Here is a 20,488-nt window from a genome sequence, read left to right as displayed (position 1 = left end):
TCCTCTGCTTTGGGTGTCTTCTCCGTACACAGGTCATCCCTCTTTATGAGTCTGTCGCCTGCTCTCCCCTTCTGTCTCTCTTTCTCACACACTCTTTCTGCTCCTCTGTCTCAAGTTCATTCATCACTTCCTGCTCAAACTACCTATCCCTCTCTATCTTCCTTTCTATCGAATCTGTGCCTCTCTCGTCCCTATCTATTCACCATGCCACATAATTCCGATACACAAATACATTCCACACCACACAATTCCACCCCACACAATTCCAATACAACCCACATAACTCCACACCACATGCATCCACTACCCTCCAAACCAAAACACATGGGTAAAAAACATTGTCATTTACAATGCAAATAGCTCTAACTCTAGTAATGCGAGACCTGTTCCTTTGCAAAAGCTTGTTAATGGATGCTGCTTTATGGTGAGGACCACGCAAGTATGCCCTGCTTGACACTGCCTCTGCAGCTAAGCCATCATCAGAGAGGCAGGGCCTGCTCATCCTGGTGCAGTGCCATGAAGTCTGTGCCAACATTTGATGTTGTGTGTTCTGCCTTTGCTCTCAGTCAGATGAGCACCATAACCTTAGACAATCATGATCTTGTGCCTTTCCTTCTTCTGCAATGCTGGTTTCACATTTTCATTTCATGCCTTCCAAACCAGCCATTCAGTGCTTGTGCCTTCCATCGTTGACAGGGCCCCAGTGCTTATTGTGACGTTCTGTGACTTTAATCCCTTTGCCTTATTTACACTGCAGCGTTAAGCTACTTAAAGTCGCTTAACACCGCCTTGTAAATAAGGCCCCCTTTCACGCTACATTTAGCATGAAAGGGGTGGGCAATGAGTGTTGTTGTGGGCGTTCCGCCACAATACCTATTGATTTTGACCCCTCCACCTCCTATTTACATGTGTAGCGTAAATAAGGGGCAGCACCAAAATTAAGCCAGGGAAAACCTGGTCTTAACATTACGAAACATGGAAAAATTTAAAATTTTCCATCGTTTCTGCTGGTTATATGTGGGCAGCATTGTGCAGCAAACATGAAAACAGCAAATCGCCATGAAAGATTGATCATGTGCAGAAAGAGATACCTTCCCACACATAAACAATCATTCATGGTGATTTGCTGTCATCGCAATCATTAACAAAAAGGACGTTTTGCAACTTCTATGTGTGCTGCCCAATGCAGCACACATATAAATAATCATTCCCTCAAAGCAGGCACCCGGGTGCCTGCTTTGGCGCTAGGCAGCTGAGTTTAGCTCCAGCGCAAGGGAAAATGCAGGGATGTGCCTTATCATTGTAAATACGGCTCATCATTGCGTTTTCAGAATGGCGGAACGTGGCGTTGGCAATTTTTGCTCAACACCATGCTTCGCCAATCACTTGTAAATATGCCTGCTGTATCGGTTATCTGCGAGCGGTAGGAAACCGCAGTTGTTTGTGCTGTGAAATTCATTATGGGCCCGATGTAGGTAAAAGGGAATTTCCGATTCCAAAATACCGAGGCGGGCCGATTCGGTATTCTGAAATCGGAAAACGAGATGTAGGAAACAAACAGCGAAATAATAAGGAATCGGTCGGCATCGGTAATGTGAATCGGTACGTACCGAATCAGCACGGACCGAATCGGAAAGTACCGAATCGCCTACCACCGAATCGGAACTAGCCGAATCGGCTACCACCGAATCGGAACTAGCCGAATCGGCTACCACCGAATCGGAATTAGCCGAGTCGGAAAAATCAGAATCGGCTATTACCGAATCGGAGGTATGAAAACACACCCATGGCCAAAAAGCCCATAGGAATGCATTGAAGAAACCGATTCGGCTATCTCCGAATCGGATGATACCGATTCGGATATTACCGAATCGGTTAAAGCCGCTTCAGCCAATGAGGTGGCTCCCCCTCCCCCTCCCAAACAGGGAGTGGCAACCCTGGCAGGTGCAGCCAATTAAGAACTTTCTGGAGAGCCAGCCTGAGCTGAGCAGTCACAGTTAGCAGCAGTGGGAGTAGGAGGTAGTGAACTGTTCAGACCAAGATGGCAAACCAGAGTGAGAGCCAGAAGTCCAGCCAGAAGAGGAAGCCTAAGTTCAGCAGCACCGAGCTGCAGGTGTTGGTTTAGGAGGTGGTGAGGGTGCACCGGCAGCTATTCGGAAGGCTGTCCCTCAATGTGCCAGAATGCACCAAGAGGAGGCTCTGGAGCGATATCGGTCAGAAGGTCAACGCTGTGGGTGTCACCCCCAGGTCCCTGGATGAGCTGAAGAAGCGCTTCTACGACATCCGCAGCCTGACCAAACGGAAGATGGCAGAGATCCAGAAGCAGGCTGGAGTCACTGGTGGTGGCAGGAACCCGGCGCCACCCCTCACCGAGCTGGAGGAACTGGTCTCCAGCACCATTGAGAGGGAGAGCGTGACCGGAATTGGGACCCTGGACAGCTCAGCCAGAGCTACAGCTACAGGTAAGAGGCATGCGCATCAGGACACACCCTACCAGACACCTCCCCATTAGACACAATGCATAGCCAAACCCCAGCACAGTACTGCAACCAACATACAAGAGACAAGCATCATGGTACATCCAGTCAGCAGTAGGTATCAAAATATGGCAGTGCAGAATCACAAGACATGAAACAGTGGAACACATTCTACGGAGATGCTAGGACATGTGGAATGCTTTAATTGTACTGACTGTAATACATCGGTACTCTATTTACAAATGCTTCTTTGTACCTAGGGGCACCATCAGGCGGACAAACACTGCCAAAGGAGGCAGCAGCACCATCTACCACTGCACTCGCAGGGCCGAGCACGAGTCAGGCTGCCGAGGAGGAGGAGGAAAACACCATAGGCCTGGATATTGAGGGAGACCTGGAAATTGACTTTGATGCACTTCACTCCCCACAAATGCAAAGCACACCCTCCTTGCAATTCTCCCCAGAGAACTCCCCGACAAGGGAGCTCTTTCCACCTACACCAGCTCCTGCCACTGTGGCTCCAGTACACCCTGTCCTGGGAGCAGGGGCTCAGGCCCCGGCCAGCACCACACCCCCACCAGTGGCACCCCAGCCCACGCAGCAGGCGGGCAGCAGCAGTACCCGGCGCCGTGCCATTCCCACCACTGCAGACCCAGCACGGGAGGCCAGTGTGTTCCGGGGCCTCGAAGGCAATATGGTGAAGATCCAAAGGCAGCAGGCGAAATCCATCATGGCATGCCAACGCCAGCTCCTGCAGCACAACCTGCAGATGGGGGAAATGGTGAAAGGATTTCAGGCCTTTGTGGCTTCCAACAAGGAGGCAGTAGCAGGTTTAGGCAGGCTAACCACTGCCATCACACAGTTATGTGGCAGAATGGAGGAGCAAGAGGTGGTGCGCAGGCGGGATGCCCGGGTGCAGAACCGCTCCTTGAGCCGCCTTGCTGCAGCAACGGCACAACTCTGTCAGCGTGGTGCCAACATGGAGTCTAGTCTCGCTCAAAATACCGCAGAGTTGACAAGGGGAATGGCCCGCATCACGACAGCAATGGAGGCCTTGATCATCTCTAACACTGCCGCAAATCCTGCCCTGGACCTGGGGGATGCTGGGGACAGCAGCAGCCGCAGCAGCCCGGCCAGCGCTGCGTCAGAGCCACGCAGGAGCACCAGGCGCTCCGCAGATGCCGCTGGTCATTCTGAAGGGGGTGAGGGACACCACAGTGGGGCTGCAAAGCGCTCAAAGAAATAGCCTAGCAAGGGCGGGTGAGGCAACCTGGACCCTAGACTTTTGTTTTCATTGACATTACACCTTTGTTTTGTTGCACATCAGTGCAGTAACTGTGTAGCAACAGTATTAAAAATTGCTTATTCAACACAACCATTCACCTGTCTGTGCATTTTTACTCACTCAGAAATAGTTTGCTGTTATCTCCTCACGTCTATGTCTCCCATCACTTGGCGTACACACCCCAGCTGGCTGTGTTAGTGGCACAGCTTCGTCGTCATCATGGTCCTCGTAGTCACTCAACTCCACCTCAGTGCCCTTCTTCACCGCAAGGTTGTGTAACATTGCACAGACAGCTATGATTTTGCAACAGGTGATGGGGGTGTACTGCCTTGCACCTCCACTCTTGTGCAGGCATCTAAACCTGCTTTTCCAGATGCCGAATGTCCTTTCCACAACATTCCTGGTGCTTTTGTGGGCACGGTTATACCTCCTTTGGCTGGGTGTAGAGGGGTTGAGGTAGGGGGTGAGAATGAATGAACGGAGGGCATATGCACTGTCGCCTAGAAGGAAAAGGGGTAAAATTACTTACATGCATACATGTATTTCACTTTGCTGTTTTTGGTTATGGGGGGCTGATGATGTGTCTCACCTAGGAGGTATCCTTCTCCAAATTCCCCAGCCATCAGCCGTGCATAGATGCCGCTCTGTTGGAAAATGTAGGAGTCGTGGGTACTACCCGGAAATTTTGCTACCAGGTCTGTGATGATGCATTTCGCATTGCAGATCACCTGTACGTTGATGGTGTGAGTGGACTTCCGATTGCGGTAGATGTATTCTGTGTCAGATGGTGGGCAAATCGGAATGTGTGTGCCGTCTATGCAGCCAATGATGTGGGGGAATCTTGCCATCTGGTAAAAGTCTGCTTTGGTCTGTACAAGTTCTGCCTGGGTTGCAGGGAAGGAAATGTAGTGGGCCATCCTCTGGATCATGGCATCAAGGAACTTGTGGAAGAACCTTGACAGGCTGCTCTGGGTCACCCCTCCTGCCACAGCGACTACACTTTGGTAGCTGCCAGACGCCAGCAGGTGTAGGCAGCATAGCACCTGCACCTGCACAGGGATTGCGTGTGCCCTTGGGGTGGGGTGCTGCAACAGGGGTTGGAGGTCCCTAATGAGGTCTGTGATGGTCTCTGAGTCCAGCCTGTACCGCTGTAGGATCTCTGCATCTGTCAGCATGACCAGGGTGATACGTTGTCTGTATACCTGCTCCTCTCTTTGCCATTCCCTCTCTCCTTGCTGCTGTAGCCGTAGCCGCCTCGCTATGACATAAAAAGCTGCCATCCTGCAAGTTGCAATGCATTTTGGGGCTGTTTTTATGGGTTGGAGTTGGTTACCACCTGATCGTAATCCATGGTAATTTCCGAGTGGATTCTACCGATTTTGAGCCAAAAGCGGTGTTTCTGTGTCTCCCTACATCTCCCCATCTGTCCGAAGCGGGGATTTTCCCGATCGGTGAATCTACCGAATTGGTAGGTTCTCCGATTCGGCTTCTGTCCGATTCGGTGTCACTACCGAATCGGTACATACACCGATTCGGCTTATGTCCGATTCGGTGTCACTACCGAATCGGTACATACACCGATTCGGCTTATGTCCGAATCGGTGTCACTACCGAATCGGTACATGCACCGATTCGGCTTATGTCCGATTCGGTGTCACTACCGAATCGGTACATGCACCGATTCGGTGTTTGCATCCGATTCGGTGTGTTACCGATTCGTACTGTATCCGATTTTCGGTATGTACGTATCGCATTCTTTTACATTCGGTAATCATTCCGATTCGGTTTTCGCTCCCATTTGTACTTTTTTTTGTGCCCTACATCTCGATGCCAGTATACCGATCGGTAAGGGCCCAGATTCGGTATTTTCGGCCGTTACCGATCGGTAACGGCCTACCTACATCGGGCCCTATGTTCCTTCTATACCCAAAATATAAGAACATTGGCACACCCCTGCTCTGCTGCCCACACAGAGCGATGAGATAAAAACATTCCCATGCTGTTAAGTGTTGGTTGCTAGTGATGTCTAGTCTATCTCAAAGATTACACCAGGACACAAAAATCCACAAAACCGGCCGACTACACCACAGAACTGGCTCACACACAATCACACAACTGACTCATGTGCTTACTTTACAGAATGGCCCATCTGGCACTGTCAGCTTGGCCTAACGGCCAACTCCGCACCTGCATATAGGACTATTACAAGTCAGAGTGTTTAGACTTTAAATAAATAAGGCAAAGGCGCGAATCACAAGCAATTATTATTTTGGAAATATGTCAGGTTGAACTCAAATGCGTTCTTGGCTGTGCGCAGAGGTGCCGGCATGAACTTTAAAAATAGTGGAATAACTAGAAACAAGAGCTAATGTTTACATTTTTGGGGTGCAACAGAGATAGCTGTAGCAGTAAAACCTTCTGAGTATATTAGAACGCAAGAGTATAATGTATTTAATTCAGCGTGCATTTCAAGGTTTAACTCTGCAGTAGAAATAAGCACTTGATCTAGTACAGAACTGCTGAGATTTGCAATGGCTAATAGGATTAGCTGTTTGCGGAGCACGTTCTGCAATCTATTGAAATAATAGACCCACTTTCTTCATTTTAACACTGACGTGCGTGCTTTGGGGGATGAGAGGTGCTCGAGCACACGGCGGACATAATGGCACAATATCAATCTGACTGTAGTCTCGCATGACATGTCTATTCAAATGTGTATCTTTAGTAATCCACACTTGCTGCAGGCACGGGAGGCTTCTATCGAGACCGGGCAACTTTACCCACCTGCTAAAATAAAGTCTGGCACAAGTTTGTGGAGCAACGCTCAAATACTGGCCACAAAATTGACAAAGCGTTGCAACATAAGTGAAATGAAACGCACATCTGATAAGAAGGGGGAGCAATCAAGATATAGCGAGTGGGTATGGGCAAATTCCTTTTTTTCAATACATGGTAACCGCATGCCAAACTGTGCTCTTGGTTCTCGCATCCGCCAGTCCAGAACACGGCCGGGCAATTGTTGTGCGTCCAGCACTGTCCGAGGATGGGCAATGTAATTTAAGTAATATTAATTACATTAAGATAATTGCACTGGCCACCCCCTGAGAGTGGTCTTCAAAGCAAAGTTTCCGGTATGGACGCTATGAGGACTCTGCAGGCAGGAGGGCACAACGATGGGAAGTTGCTTTAAAATGCACCATGAGGGATCCAGACACTGGGCCCGATTCCCAAAGGGCCTATTCGATTGTGACAGAGGACCTGCAGTCGTGGCAAGGGGCCAGCAATTGTGGCAAAAACTACTCACTGCAGTTATCCATTGCGGAGGTCCTGCTACGAGTGCGGGGCTGGGTATAATCGAGGGGTCTGCAGACAGTCTTTTGGCCTAACACAGATTTTTATACAGTTTATGAAATGTAATAAAATGCTTCTGGTGATCCTTTTGTAGTAAGGAATGTACACTTCTGTCTTTAGAGCCATAAGTTAGAGTATTGGATAAGAAATCCAGGTAGGCTTTGACCTTACGTGGACACAATGTGGCCAGTGGGTAATGTGTCCAGATGTCCAGCATGGGGAGCGCATGATCACGGCGTGTACTGTATGTGCTGCGTGTTTTGATTGGCTAACTGTTCCTAACTTCATGTTGCATCTGACTTTATAGGGGTCGATTCCGATCCGGTAAAATCACCGTCCGTACGACTCGCATCCGGAGCCGTTTCCATACGACTCGTACAGACACCGTATGACCCGTGATCGCAGGGGTACGGCACGCACACCCCGTGATCGCAGGGGTACGGTGCGTACACCCCGTGATCGCAGGGGTACGGCGCATACACCCCGTGATCCCAGGGGTATGGCGTGTACACCCCGTGATCGCAGGGGTACGGCGCATACACCTCGTGATCGCAGGGGTATGGCGCGTACACCCCGTGATCGCAGGGGTATGCGCGTACCCCTGTGATTATGGGGGGTACGTGCCATACCCACGGGGGGCCGTTCCGTACCTGTTTCGGGGCGGACTCTGCTTTTACGGCAGTTTCCAGCTCCCGTAGAAAAAGGGTTGTACGGAGCGTACCCAACACGGATCGTACTTGCCGGGTCGTAAAAAGCAGCCGCGAACCGTACAAACGTCGTGTATAGCGGGTTCCGAGGGCGATTCGTACGGGAATTCTTTTCGTATGGTCCCTGGTACGATTCGTACGGATAGCTGCATTGGGTGTGGATCGTACTACGCCGTTCGTACGGGGACAGCTACGGGTACGAATCGTATGGAAAAAAATGCTCCGTACGAAGATTCGGAGTACTTTTACCCGGATCGGAATCGACCGGAAAGTGCACAACCCTTCAGCCATCTGTGCTTTATTGGGGCCAATCTCCCTGGACCATTGTGGTGTTGCTGAGCCTATCTGTGTTAAATCCAGCACCGTCCAAGGATGGGCGATGTAATTACAGTAATAGTAATTGCATTGAGCTAACTCCACTGGCCGCCCCCTGACAGTGCTCTTCAAAGCTACGTTTCCAGCATGGATGCTATAAGGACTCTGCAGGCGGGAGGGGCACACGACGGGAAGTTGCCTTAAAGTGCATCACGAGAGATCCAGAAAATGGGCCCAATTCACAAAGGCCTCTGCACTTGTGGCAGAGGCCCTGTAGTCGTGACAGGGAGCCAGCACTTGTAGCAGAACCTATGCACTGCAGTTATTCAGTGCGGAGGTCTCGCTAATTGTGCGGGTCCACCATCATGAGTGTGTCTCCACCACAACTGTGGGGCCTCGGTTTGTGAATCGGGCCCGATATTTCTACTTTAAGACAGTAAAGCATCAAGTTAAAAGCATTGCCCAGTCCTTCATAGTAATTCTGAAAGCAGCTGTACTTTTAGCTTTGTTCTTTTTGTCCATGCACAGAATAGTGGATGAGCCCCAAAAACAAAAGGCAAATTTTGCTTGTTTCTAAATTTGCCCGAAAGCTCCCCCACCCTCTAGAAAAAAGGATAAATATCACCTATGAGAGAAAAAGAAAATTCTTTCCTGTGCTAAAATCCACAAAGGCCCTGAATATGAGTGACCCTAGTCAGATGTGATAATTATGCCTTCTGATAGAAATCTGACAATTAGGTGTTTGGAATTTTTCACATGTGATAATTATCGCCTATTGCACTTTTTGTGGGAATAGCAATTCAGCGGCTTTTCCTCCATTAAGGCGAAGGAGCATCCTCCCACTGCTCTTTTAGCAGTGGGGGGATGAAAACATGAAAAATAAAATGATAATAACACAGGTAATTATCATTTTATTTTTCCAGGCTGAGCTGAGTCAAGTATAATCATGGGGATGGGGGAGGTAGAGTGAATATCCTTTCAGTCTCCGTGGTTAACTTTTATAATCAGAAGGGGGAAAGGATCACTTGTCCTGCTTAAACCTTGGGTTCACAAGTCGAGGAACTGGTATCTCCCAACAAATATGACTCTCATACACGTGTATTCAGATGATCTCTCTTCAGCGGTATATACTGGGTACCCGCTTTTCTACACGTGCGTGCGTAATCATTGAGTCATTTTTTGTATTGTGCACCCTCCACCAGGAGGTTTTGCCTTAGGTTTAAGGCAGTAGTGATCGTGGAAAGTGGGGGGTATAGTGGTGGTGTCGTTATTAAAAGTCCAGACAGCCAGACAGAGACAATTTTAATAAGTCTGGATTCGGACTATAAGTAAAAAGTTAGGTGCACTTTCTGAATTGGTTAGGGATTCGAGTGCATATTGTATATAGGGTTTAAAAAGAGGTCAACATGTTTCAGCCTTTGGTAGTCAGAGGATCTTAGGCTTTCGTCAGGACCAATGGGGGTGAACAAATAGTGAGAAAATCGTTGTGAGAAGAAAAGAGGTATATTGACCTGATTCTTCGTGATTCAAGGTTGCATTGTACCTGAAAAAGAAAACACACACACAGACAGCAACAAACAGGGAGACGGGGTGCGGGAAAACACATATTATGTACAATAGTACCTTTTTGTTATTAAGGAACTAGAAAATGGCAATACTTTTCTTCATACTCATTTCAGGCGTCAACTCTTCCTTTGTCATACTTCGGTGGGCAGAAAAGACTAATACTGTATTGAGGTGCCCATAGTTTTAACATTGTACTCTCTCAGTGCGTGTTCTATAGTGAGAACCGTTGTAATTTGTGGCCGCTTTGTGGTTGCATTCACACTTCAGTCATACCATGCTTACTTTCACATATCATTCAGGGGTGTGATTTTTACGTGCTAAAATGAATTATTCACATGCTCTTTTGACCAGAAATTGTCCGTGGGTCATTATTTCGGAAGTGCGTGATGCGTGACTCGAGTGGTGCCCAGTGCGCTGTGTGCGCTTTTGTTCCTTGTGCATACCTTGTTATGCACAAGGAACAAAAGCGCACACAGCACACAGCGCACTGGGCACCACTCGAGTCACGCATCACGCACTTCCGAAATAATGACCCACGGACAATTTCTGGTCAAAAGAGCATGTGAATAATTCATTTTAGCACGTAAAAATCACACCCCTGAATGATATGTGAAAGTAAGCATGGTATGACTGAAGTGTGAATGCAACCACAAAGCAGCCACAAATTACAACGGTTCTCACTATAGAACACGCACTGAGAGAGTACAATGTTAAAACTATGGGCACCTCAATACAGTATTAGTCTTTTCTGCCCACCGAAGTATGACAAAGGAAGAGTTGACGCCTGAAATGAGTATGAAGAAAAGTATTGCCATTTTCTAGTTCCTTAATAACAAAAAGGTACTATTGTACATAATATGTGTTTTCCCGCACCCCGTCTCCCTGTTTGTTGCTGTCTGTGTGTGTGTTTTCTTTTTCAGGTACAATGCAACCTTGAATCACGAAGAATCAGGTCAATATACCTTTTTTCTTCTCACAACGATTTTCTCACTATTTGTTCACCCCCATTGGTCCTGACGAAAGCCTAAGATCCTCTGACTACCAAAGGCTGAAACATGTTGACCTCTTTTTAAACCTTATATACAATATGCACTCGAATCCCTAACCAATTCAGAAAGTGCACCTAACTTTTTACTTATAGTCCGAATCCAGACTTATTAAAATTGTCTCTGTCTGGCTGTCCGGACTTTTAATAACGACACCACCACTATACCACCCACTTTCCACGATCACTACTGCCTTAAACCTAAGGCAAAACCTCCTGGTGGAGGGTGCACAATACAAAAAATGACTCAATGATTACGCACGCACGTGTAGAAAAGCGGGTACCCAGTATATACCGCTGAAGAGAGATCATCTGAATACACGTGTATGAGAGTCATATTTGTTGGGAGATACCAGTTCCTCGACTTGTGAACCCAAGGTTTAAGCAGGACAAGTGATCCTTTCCCCCTTCTGATTATAAAAATGAGCTGAGTCAAGGGCAGGACTGGGCGGGGCTAGGCTGGGCTATGCTGATAGACAGCATTTGCAATGGGGGTGGGGTGATGGCCCTGCTGCAAGTGCGCATTATGGTTTGGCCTGCTGTCTTAGGATGCATAAACTATCATGTGCACTTAGATGTCTTCAACTCAGCTGTACTGTACAACCAGGTGGTGAACAAGCAGAGGCTCCCAGGCAGTCATTGAGCATCAAACCAGCCTGCGCAGGCTAATCACAACGCTGCTCTCATACATTACCAGCATGAGAGCAACGCCATAATTAGAATAGGGGACTGGGAGTCTTGCATGGACTGCAACGAGTCGAGAGGAGAGGTGCAGAAGAGCACCGAGGTGGCGGTCAGCAGGTAAGTGCTTTTTTATTTACTTATCTTTTATTTCCCCCTCCCTTCTCCCACACTGATCCCAACTTCCCCCTGCGCTTCCCCATCACTTTTATGCCAAAGCAGCCACCACTGAATAGCATGTGTATTTTGATGCTTAACACATCAAAATGTGCATGTTAAGGTAATTACCGAACACTTTCCCCATTTAAATTCTGACAGGTTTGACCTGCCATAATGTAAGGAAGGGCAAGGTATTTATCCTAACCAGTAAGTATTGGGTACAGCAAATACCACACAAATATGAATTCTAACACCATAAGTGTTTAGCACATGGGTCAAAATACTCCAAACCATTCATAATCAGGCCCTCGGGTGGGTTACCACCAGTGTTACAAATGCAATAGCTGTAAATGCATAATAAGTAATCAGTGAGAATTAAACTCCACCATGCAATTACACTAATCATCTACCCAGGATTTTCAGAGACAATCAGGGATTGTATCCTCCAAACTGCAGGAACGTAAGTAGCATCACAAAATATTCAATACAACCATAGACCCATCTTACAGCAATACTAGGGAGGCTCTTCTAGAAGCATATCACATGGACAAACAAGGCAAATTGATGTGTTAAAACATTTAATACAGCATCCAGTCACACACAGAATCCTCACATCAAACATACTTAATTTCAATATACCTATATTTTCATGCAGGAGAAGTGTCAGGCTGAGAGACTGTCTAATACATACAAGACCAAGGACCCCAATCACTACACCTGCTCCTACTTTTTGGGGACTCCCACCACTGCAAGGTCATTATTCATGTAAACATTACAGTGTGCGCCTATCAAATCCTTGGAATTTGAAGAAACAAACAACTTGCAGTTCTGAACAAGTCATTACATGAATATTTGGCCTTGTGACCTCTGATACGTCAGAGGGGCCACAAGGAAAGCAAGAATAATAATGAGTAAACACCAAAGCCACATAGGATGCAAAGAAGGCACTCCAAGACTAACATGCGATTAGTTAGAGAAAGAAACACATGGAAGAGGACCTTTTATGGGTCATAATTAATATATTCTGGATAGCACCATCAGGTCTTGACCCAACACATATTCTATAAGACAGAGAACAAAGTGACATTGTCACATGAGCGCACACGGTCTAAACAATGAAATCCATGGAATCATCTAATCTCTCTTAAAGCAGGTTAAGAAGAGTATGACATGTTTTAAATCACAACCACCTGCAGTTCACTACAGGGTGAACAAATGGACATGGACCTGCACTTAAAAGTAAGACAGCTGCAATGTGTACTGCCAGGAAAAGAAGTCAGCACTGCCAGTATAGAGGATAAAGCATTATATTTTTAAACCACAAATTCTTTCTACATAGAATCAATAATAATGTCAACTTAAAATGGTCTTACAGCTTTACACATAACAAAGAAATATTGCGGCACCACAGTACAGGAGACTAGCCTATTTAGCTTAGTAATAATTTTGTTTATATCAATTAGAACTTTAAGTTCCCTTTTTAAGAAACTACATTAGGCAGACAGCATCTGTTTGCTCCATATTTATATCCAAACAAATTCCATTGAGATTTATTATTTAAAGTATTAAAATGCACCTGCCAACATGTGTTAAAGAGTTACTACTTCCAGCAGACACAGTGCGCAATAGAAGTGTTGTCCCTACTTATATGCACAGTGCTCTCCCTTGAAATACACAGGCGAGGGGAGGTCGAGTCATGCAGCAGTCATCTCGGTCCGTTAATGAAGTAAGTGGGGGCAAACTAGAACTGATGACTTCAAATAGCCAAAGTGCACACTCAGTACTAAACTTGTATATACTTACATACATTTTTCAGATATATAGTGCTGGACTATAGGGAGATATGCTCCCTCCTATTTTAGGTCTCGCCTGCACAGTGCTTGCACTGTGCTTGGGAAATCTATCCTTTTTAATATACTTTACAAGGGACTTTGGTCCCACCTTCACTTCTTATTGGTCCATGTTCTTGCCAGTTTGGTTTCATCCGTTTCTATTGATTGTAGCCTGATCTCCCTTCTGTGTTTCTCCTATCAGTTTTCAATGGCCTAACTACTATTCCCATCTGCTTTGGTTGTTAGAACTATTTCACTTTTGGTTAATGCTGCATGCGATTTATTCTAACTGACATGTCTCAGTTTCTGGTTGTCTCCAACAGCCCCGACTCCCCCCCTCCTGTACCCTGCCACATTCTACCCACAGTTGGGAGATTATTCTTTGCCAGGACACTTGGCTGAAAAATCCGCTCCTGACTACGTGTGTTCTTCAACTCGCCACCCTCCCGAAACTCACACAATCCCTTTCATTCTCCTCTTACACCAACCCTCTCCCGCTTCAGCAATATTTAAATACATTAAGAAGCTCCACCTCTGATGCCTGTGTAGTGTAGTTCCTATATTCCCAGTAGGCTCTGCGCATTGGAATAACATAAACAATAGTTTAGACATAGGACTAAGGTCATCTAGGTCTCTACTGAATATGTTAGACTTAATTAGGTATGCCAGCTAGCTCAGAAGTCACTAGAAACTTTCTCGAGTGAACAGGAAGGAGTTAACTTTCCTGAATAGACAAGAAGGGATTAGTTCCTGACAACCGCATAAACATGACAACTTTGCTCCCCCCAGAATAAGGGGTATATCTCCAGAGTCGCGGAAAACAATAGACAACTATTTCACTCAGTCAATCGTGCATGCTTAGTTTCACCAGGAGTGCAGAGAAATAGAGACGGGCGTTTCCAATAAAAGTTGTTATTTATTGAGCAGTCCTCTTTCTCGTGCAAGAGAAGTGAATTGCCACAATTGCAATACTTGTCATGAAGTAAAGTGCGTACAGTAAAAGGAGTATTATGAAATAATACTGTAAAAGCATTTTTATGGTTTCTAAGCCATAAGATACTTAAAACGGATAAAATATATACATACATAAAATCATTGACTAAACGTACTCAACTGATGCTTCTAAGATACACCTACCCTGGTGTACCTAACCTAAGCCTAGTATGTGGGAAGGAGTAAGTGAGCTGCAGTTTAAGTTAAGTTAGTTTTTGCCAAGAATCTGAATCAAGAATTCTCTAAGGATCTAATGAGCTCCGTACCTTGGTTATAGAATGAAGGAGGTCTTGTATCTCTTTCTCAGGACTCGATCTCCCAGCAACCCGCAAGGGTGACTGGAAACACTGGAGCTGGCTTTCTCAGCAGGAGAAAAGACAGCGTCTCTCAGTGCGTCAATGGGAGGGTCGGCTTCCTTCGGCTCTCGTTACAGCTGGGCTTCGGGTAAGTAGATAGCCGATCTGCTCCAAAACCACTGTGTGTTTGCTTAAGGCAAACGCTGGTATATTTATACCTGGAAGGTGCAGAGTTTGACATAAGGTTGGACATAAGACGTCACTAAGAACTTACAGTTCTTTCTGGACTCCAGGAGTTCTTGGACAAATCAAAACAAAAGCAGAGGGAATTCCCGGGCTGCTGGAGGCTTGGTTTGTTTAAAGAACGCGTTGTACTTTCTAGGAGTCCATGGGAGTAGCCTTGCCGTATTTGGGCTGCATTGGCTATGACTAAATATGGATATGAGTCTTATGCCTTTATAAGGACATGATTTGTTATAACCACATAAGGGCATGAATCAGGAATATTTAAATAGGGTCCTAGATACATTCACAACACCTGTTTTCTCCTGTAAAAAGAAAATATGTTTGCTACGCAAGCCTGTGCTGTTATCGATTGGCAAATGTGGTGCACTCCAATTAAAAAGGCTAGGTTTTTATTGCAAGGATATGCCACAAATATAACATGCACTGGCAAAGTCAATAAATCTTGGTTCAGCTACTGGTTTTGCCAATGGTTGTTTTGAACTAGATTGGAAAGGGCAACTCATATGGCAGTTTGGTAAAAGGAACTTAAATCACAGAAATTCATCGATTTGTTGCACCAGGTGATGCAAAATAATTATTAGAACTCTATTGATTTCCTTCTTTTCAAACATTTCGAAATCAGAAAACTAGTTAGGCTTTGGTGAAACAGAGTGCATCCTGTGGTGAGCCACCCGGCCGCTACCTATCATACAATGTTTGCATGCACCTCCCTGGGCCGGGCGCTGATCAGGGAGTATTTAATAAAGGGTGACGTCAGCGCACGTGGCTAAAGACACGCGTGCTGTGTGGAAGTGTTCTATGTGTGCTGCGCTGCCAAGTGAAGGCCTCAAGGTCCCTGACCTATCCCTTGTGCCTGATGAGTGACTGCCAGGTGAGGCGCCTGCTGTGTACTCTAGGGCATCACATTGGCGACGAGGCGGGATCTTGACATTGCGAGCGACCACGTGGCTAGCGCAGGGGTTGGCCTGGGAGTTGGTCGATTGACTGCTGCACGGTGAGCGAGGAGAGCACACCCAGTGGAACAGGAGGTGGAGGTGTGAATCGGGCGGCCATGCTAGATTCGCCGGAAAGAACGGCTGCCGCTGGGGCCGCTGGGGCCGCTGAAGGATGGCCGAGTCGCCCGCCTGGAAAGAACTTGCCTGAATTTAGTCGGTTGGGAGATCCGGCGACAGCAGCACTGCGATGGAAGAAGTGGCTGGGGCAGTTGGAGAACTACTTTGTTGCTATCCGAGAGACAGACAACACGGTGAAGAGGTCACTAATGCTGCTAATGGGTGGCAATGAACTTTATGAACTGTTCCAGGACCTGCCTGACACCGGAGATTGTGGAGATTATGACAAAGCTGTACAGGCCTTAAATCGCTACTTCGATCTGCAAGTAAACCCCGATTATGAACACTTCAAATTGCGCCAAGCCAAACAGCGGAGGGAAGAAGCGATCGACATGTACTATGCAAGGTTAAGAAAACTGGTCAGCACCTGTAGTGAGGTCGAGCAAGCCTTCGAGACAAGGGCCCAGCTAATTGCAGGATGCAAGTCATCGGAATTGCGCAAGCTGATCCTCCGCCAACCAGGGATCACTTTGGAGGAAATACTGTTACTGGGAAGGTCCCATGAACTAGCCAATGCACGCGCAGGTGAAATGGAAATGGCGCTTGCAAAAAAATCATCTTGGGGACAGTCAGTGTTTCCAATGCCAATCAAGGAAGAACGCGTTGAGGCGCTAAAGAAGGCGTATGGCTGAGGGGCTGGGTAGGAGGCCAAACCGGAAGAGAGGCACTGGAGGCAAGAGTGCCGAAACTGCGGCATGGGAGCGCATGCACCAAGAGTGTGTCCTGCACAAGGGAGACAGTGCATGAAATGTGACAAGTATGGACACTTTGCAAAGGTATGCCAAAGTGGGAAGTCACAGGGCGGAACTTGACCTCAAGAATCGAGGCCCACGAAGTCAGCAAAGAAGTTACAGCAAGAGGAGGGGGCAGACAGTGGGGGGCCGGAAGAGAAGGAAGACAATGTGTTCATGATATCCCATATCCGGGGGGTAAACACTGCCAAGAGACCACCCCCTAAGTGTGGATTGGAGACTCCTGTATAAGGGCCTTGATTAACAATGGAGCTTCGGTCAACATACTGGATGCGTATCAGTATAGGCGGCTTAAGCCAAGACCCCGACTGAAGCTGACGACAGCGCGGATTTTGACATATGGGGGAGATACGCCAATTCTGCTACAAGGAGTGGTGGATGCAGAGGTGAAGTACAAAGACAGAGTCACAGCCACCTGGTTCTATGTCACCTGTGATAGGGCTGGATCACTTTTGAGCTGCCACACGGCCGAAGATCTGGGACTAGTTATGTTCGCAAAGCACATACATCAATCACAAGCGGACCAAATTCTAGAAGAGTTTTCCGAGCTGGTTAAGGGACTTGGATGTCTAAAAGGAGTAGAGGTCGAGCTGCACATTGATGAGTCGGTACAACCTGTTGCGCTGCGGCACCGGAGGGTACCTTTTCATCTCGGACCCTTGGTAGAGACGGAGCTGGATCGTTTGGAGCGAGAAGGAGTTATCGAGAAGGTGTCGGGCCCAACGCCGTGGGTGTCCCCCTTGGTGATAATCCCCAAGCCGAAGCAGCCGGGGGCCATCAGACTCTGCGTGGACATGCGAATGCCAAACAAGACCATTTGCCGGGAGAGGCACATCACTCCAACCGTTGATGAGATTGTGACTGACCTGAATGGGGCATAGTGGTTTTTAAAGGTAAACCTGAACTTCGGTTACCATCAATTAATGTTTGCAGAAGAAAGTAGATACATCACAATGTTTTCAACTCATATGGGACTGCGTTGTTTCAAGAGACTAAGCTTTGGGGTGTCCTCAGCGGCCGAGGTCTTTCAGGAGGCTGTAAAATAAGCCCTGTCTGGCCTGGTTGGAGTTATTAATGTGAGCAATGATATCCTGAGTTTTTCGTAGTCACTGGAGGAACACCATGTAAGAAAGCGGTTGGTGAAACAAGGTTTAACGTTGCATCAGAAGAAGTGCAAATTCTATGCCATGGGGTGGAGTTTTTTAGGATACAGGTTCTCGGCAAAAGGGCTACAGGTGGACCCTGGCAAGGTAGAAGCCATGAGAACAGCGGCCATCCCTCAGATGCCATCTGATGTGAGGAATTTCCTGGGGATGTCCAACTACTGCAGCCGGTTCATCCCAAGACTGGCTACCCTGTCGGAACCGTTGCGACAATTAACAAAAAAAGACACTGCCTGGCGGTGGACGGATATAGAGGCCCAAGCATGTGCTGATGTGAAAAAAGCACTACTCAAAGGGGCAAGCGTAGCGTATTTTTGGCGAGGAGCAGCCACAGAGCTGATAGTGGATGCCAGTCACGTGGGATTGGGTGCCACGCTCCTACAAAGGTCGGACCAGGACGAGTGGGTACCTATTGCCTACGACAGTCGATCGCTCACGGCAGTGGAGACCAGATACGCGCAGATCCAGAGAGAAGCTCTGGCCATCCGGTGGGCATGTCAGCATTTTCATATCTTTCTCTGTGGGCATTGTTTCACTGTTGGGACTGACCACAAGCCACTGGTACCCCTCTTTTCAGGGACAGCGAGAAGTGGACCACCGTGGATCGAGAGGTGGGCTGTCCAGATCCAACAGAATCAGTTTGAGGTGGTGTATCGTCCCGCAGCCAGCAACCCGGCAGATTACTTGTAGCGACACCCACTGGCTCCCAGTCGGGTGCGAGGGCCCGAAGTAGAGGAAGGGGCGGAAATATATGTGAGGCTGCTGCTGGAGGAGGTTCGTCCTCAAGCATTACTGCTGGAAGATATCCGAAAGGCATCCTCCGAAGATGAATGCCTACGGATGGTGGCCTGAAAGCTACAAGATCACCAATGGAAGTGGTTCCTTAGCGGAAACGATCGAAGGTCGGCCGATGAGAAGGAGTACTGGGAGAGCATGTGGAGGTGTCGGCAGAGAACGGAATAATCCTGCAGGGCTCACATATCGTAATACCTGCCACGCTCCGAGAGCGCACGGTTGATCTAGCACATCAGGGGCAACAGGGAGTGGGGAAGACCAAGGCTCATCTGCGGACCAACGTTTGGTTCCCCGGGCGTGGACTGGTTGGACTGGTTGGTGGAAGACAAGGTCCATTGACGCTATGCATGCCTAATAACAGGGGCTGATCCTCCGGAAGCTCCTGTCATCACCCAAGGACCCAGCCTATCACCCTGGGAAAGAGTGAGTTTGGATAAATGGCCGTATTGGTTGACAGCCATTCCAAGTTCCCGTTGGTGGAGGTGGTGACCTCGACGGCGTTCAAGTGTCTACATCCGGCTCTGGAAAGAACTTTTGCCTTGTTGGGATTGCCGGCAGAGATCTGTACCGACAATGGACCAACCGTTACAAGGGCAGGAGTTTCAAAGTTTCCTCGAACAACATGGCATCTAACACCGGAAGATAGTGGCCTCAGGCGAATGGAGATATTGAAAGGTTCATGAGAACTTTGAACAAGGCCCTCCGAATCGGAGTGGCTCAGGGTGTCAACCTGGAAAACTGTCTGCATCAGTTCCTGAGAGCCTACCACCAAACATGCATTGCACGACGAAGTGTGCCCCCCATGATCTTCTACTAAAAAGAGCTGTACGGGATGGTATACCCATCAGTGAAGCCTGGACTCCAGCTGTAATTGATATCAAAAGGTCCGGGGCCCGTTGCAAGCACAACAATGACCGGGCCAGCCAGAAAAGAGCTGACCGACATTCAAGTCGGTGATTATGTGGTGGGAAAGGATCGATACCCCGGGTCCTATTTTCGCACGCCGTTTGAGCCTGAACCATGGAGAGTAGTGCGGGTCCAAGGGACTCTAGTGGTGGCCGAGAAAGGACACCAACATGTAGCCCGCAATGTCTCCTGGTTCAAAAAAGTACCAAGGCCCAGCGCAGCTGTGACGGAACCCACCGCAGAATCGTGGGGAGTGGAATCGTTTGAAGTGCCGGCAGGGGATGATCAGCCCATGGGAGGTACTCCGGAAAGACCTGATGGATTGGCAGGAAAGCCGAGTGCAACAGGGCGTGGAGTTGGTAACTCTCAGGAAGGAGCCGGGGGTTATGAGAGCCGGAGCCAACACCATCATTATGAATTCCAGGACAACCCAGTGCCAAGCACCAGACTACGGGACTTTGTGCGGTAAGAATCCTTGGAGTGACTTTTGTTTAACTGGTTGCCCAATGCCTGCGTGGGTGCTGCCACCCAGATATTGCCACAGTGACTGGCCATGGTTGTGTGGACCTTGTTCTTCTTCAAGTTGCCAGGTTGTATGGGATGTGGTGAGCCACCCGGCCGCTACATACAATGTCTGCATGCACCTCCCTGGGTCAGGCGCGGACCAGGGAGTATTTTATAAAGGGTGACATCAGCACAAGTGGCTGACGGCATGAACCGAGTATCTGTGTGGAAGTGTTCTATGTGTGCTGCTCTGCCAAGTGAAGGCCTCAAGGGCCCTGACCTATCCCCTACGGGTGCCTGGTG

The 20,488-nt window shown here is 47.9% G+C and overlaps 1 protein-coding gene across 1 annotated transcript; it reads left to right on the top strand.

The window, feature by feature from the left end:
• The first annotated feature begins 2,192 nt into the window (after positions 1 to 2,192).
• LOC144824730 (uncharacterized) lies at positions 2,193 to 3,766 on the top strand. Its single transcript, XM_078683744.1, has 2 exons — positions 2,193 to 2,462; positions 2,738 to 3,766. Exons 1-2 carry the CDS (start codon positions 2,306 to 2,308, stop codon positions 3,721 to 3,723), a joined length of 1,143 nt encoding a protein of 380 aa, XP_078539870.1. The 5' UTR covers positions 2,193 to 2,305; the 3' UTR covers positions 3,724 to 3,766.
• Positions 3,767 to 20,488: the final 16,722 nt, after the last annotated feature.

The sequence above is a fragment of the Lissotriton helveticus genome, chromosome 3_1, assembly GCF_964261635.1.
Source record: "Lissotriton helveticus chromosome 3_1, aLisHel1.1, whole genome shotgun sequence".
In the NCBI taxonomy this organism is placed as follows: Eukaryota; Metazoa; Chordata; class Amphibia; order Caudata; family Salamandridae; genus Lissotriton; species Lissotriton helveticus.
Note: the sequence above shows the minus strand (reverse complement) of the source record. Positions and strands in the feature narration are given on the sequence as shown.

What these genes read in the sequence shown, in the direction of transcription:
- LOC144824730 (XM_078683744.1), top strand. Translation starts at nt 2,306, where the DNA reads ATGGCAGAGATCCAGAAGCAGGCTGGAGTCACTGGTGGTGGCAGGAAC. An exon ending in AGCCAGAGCTACAGCTACAG is followed by an intron (nt 2,463 to 2,737) that starts GTAAGAGGCATG and finishes CTTTGTACCTAG; the next exon opens with GGGCACCATCAGGCGGACAA.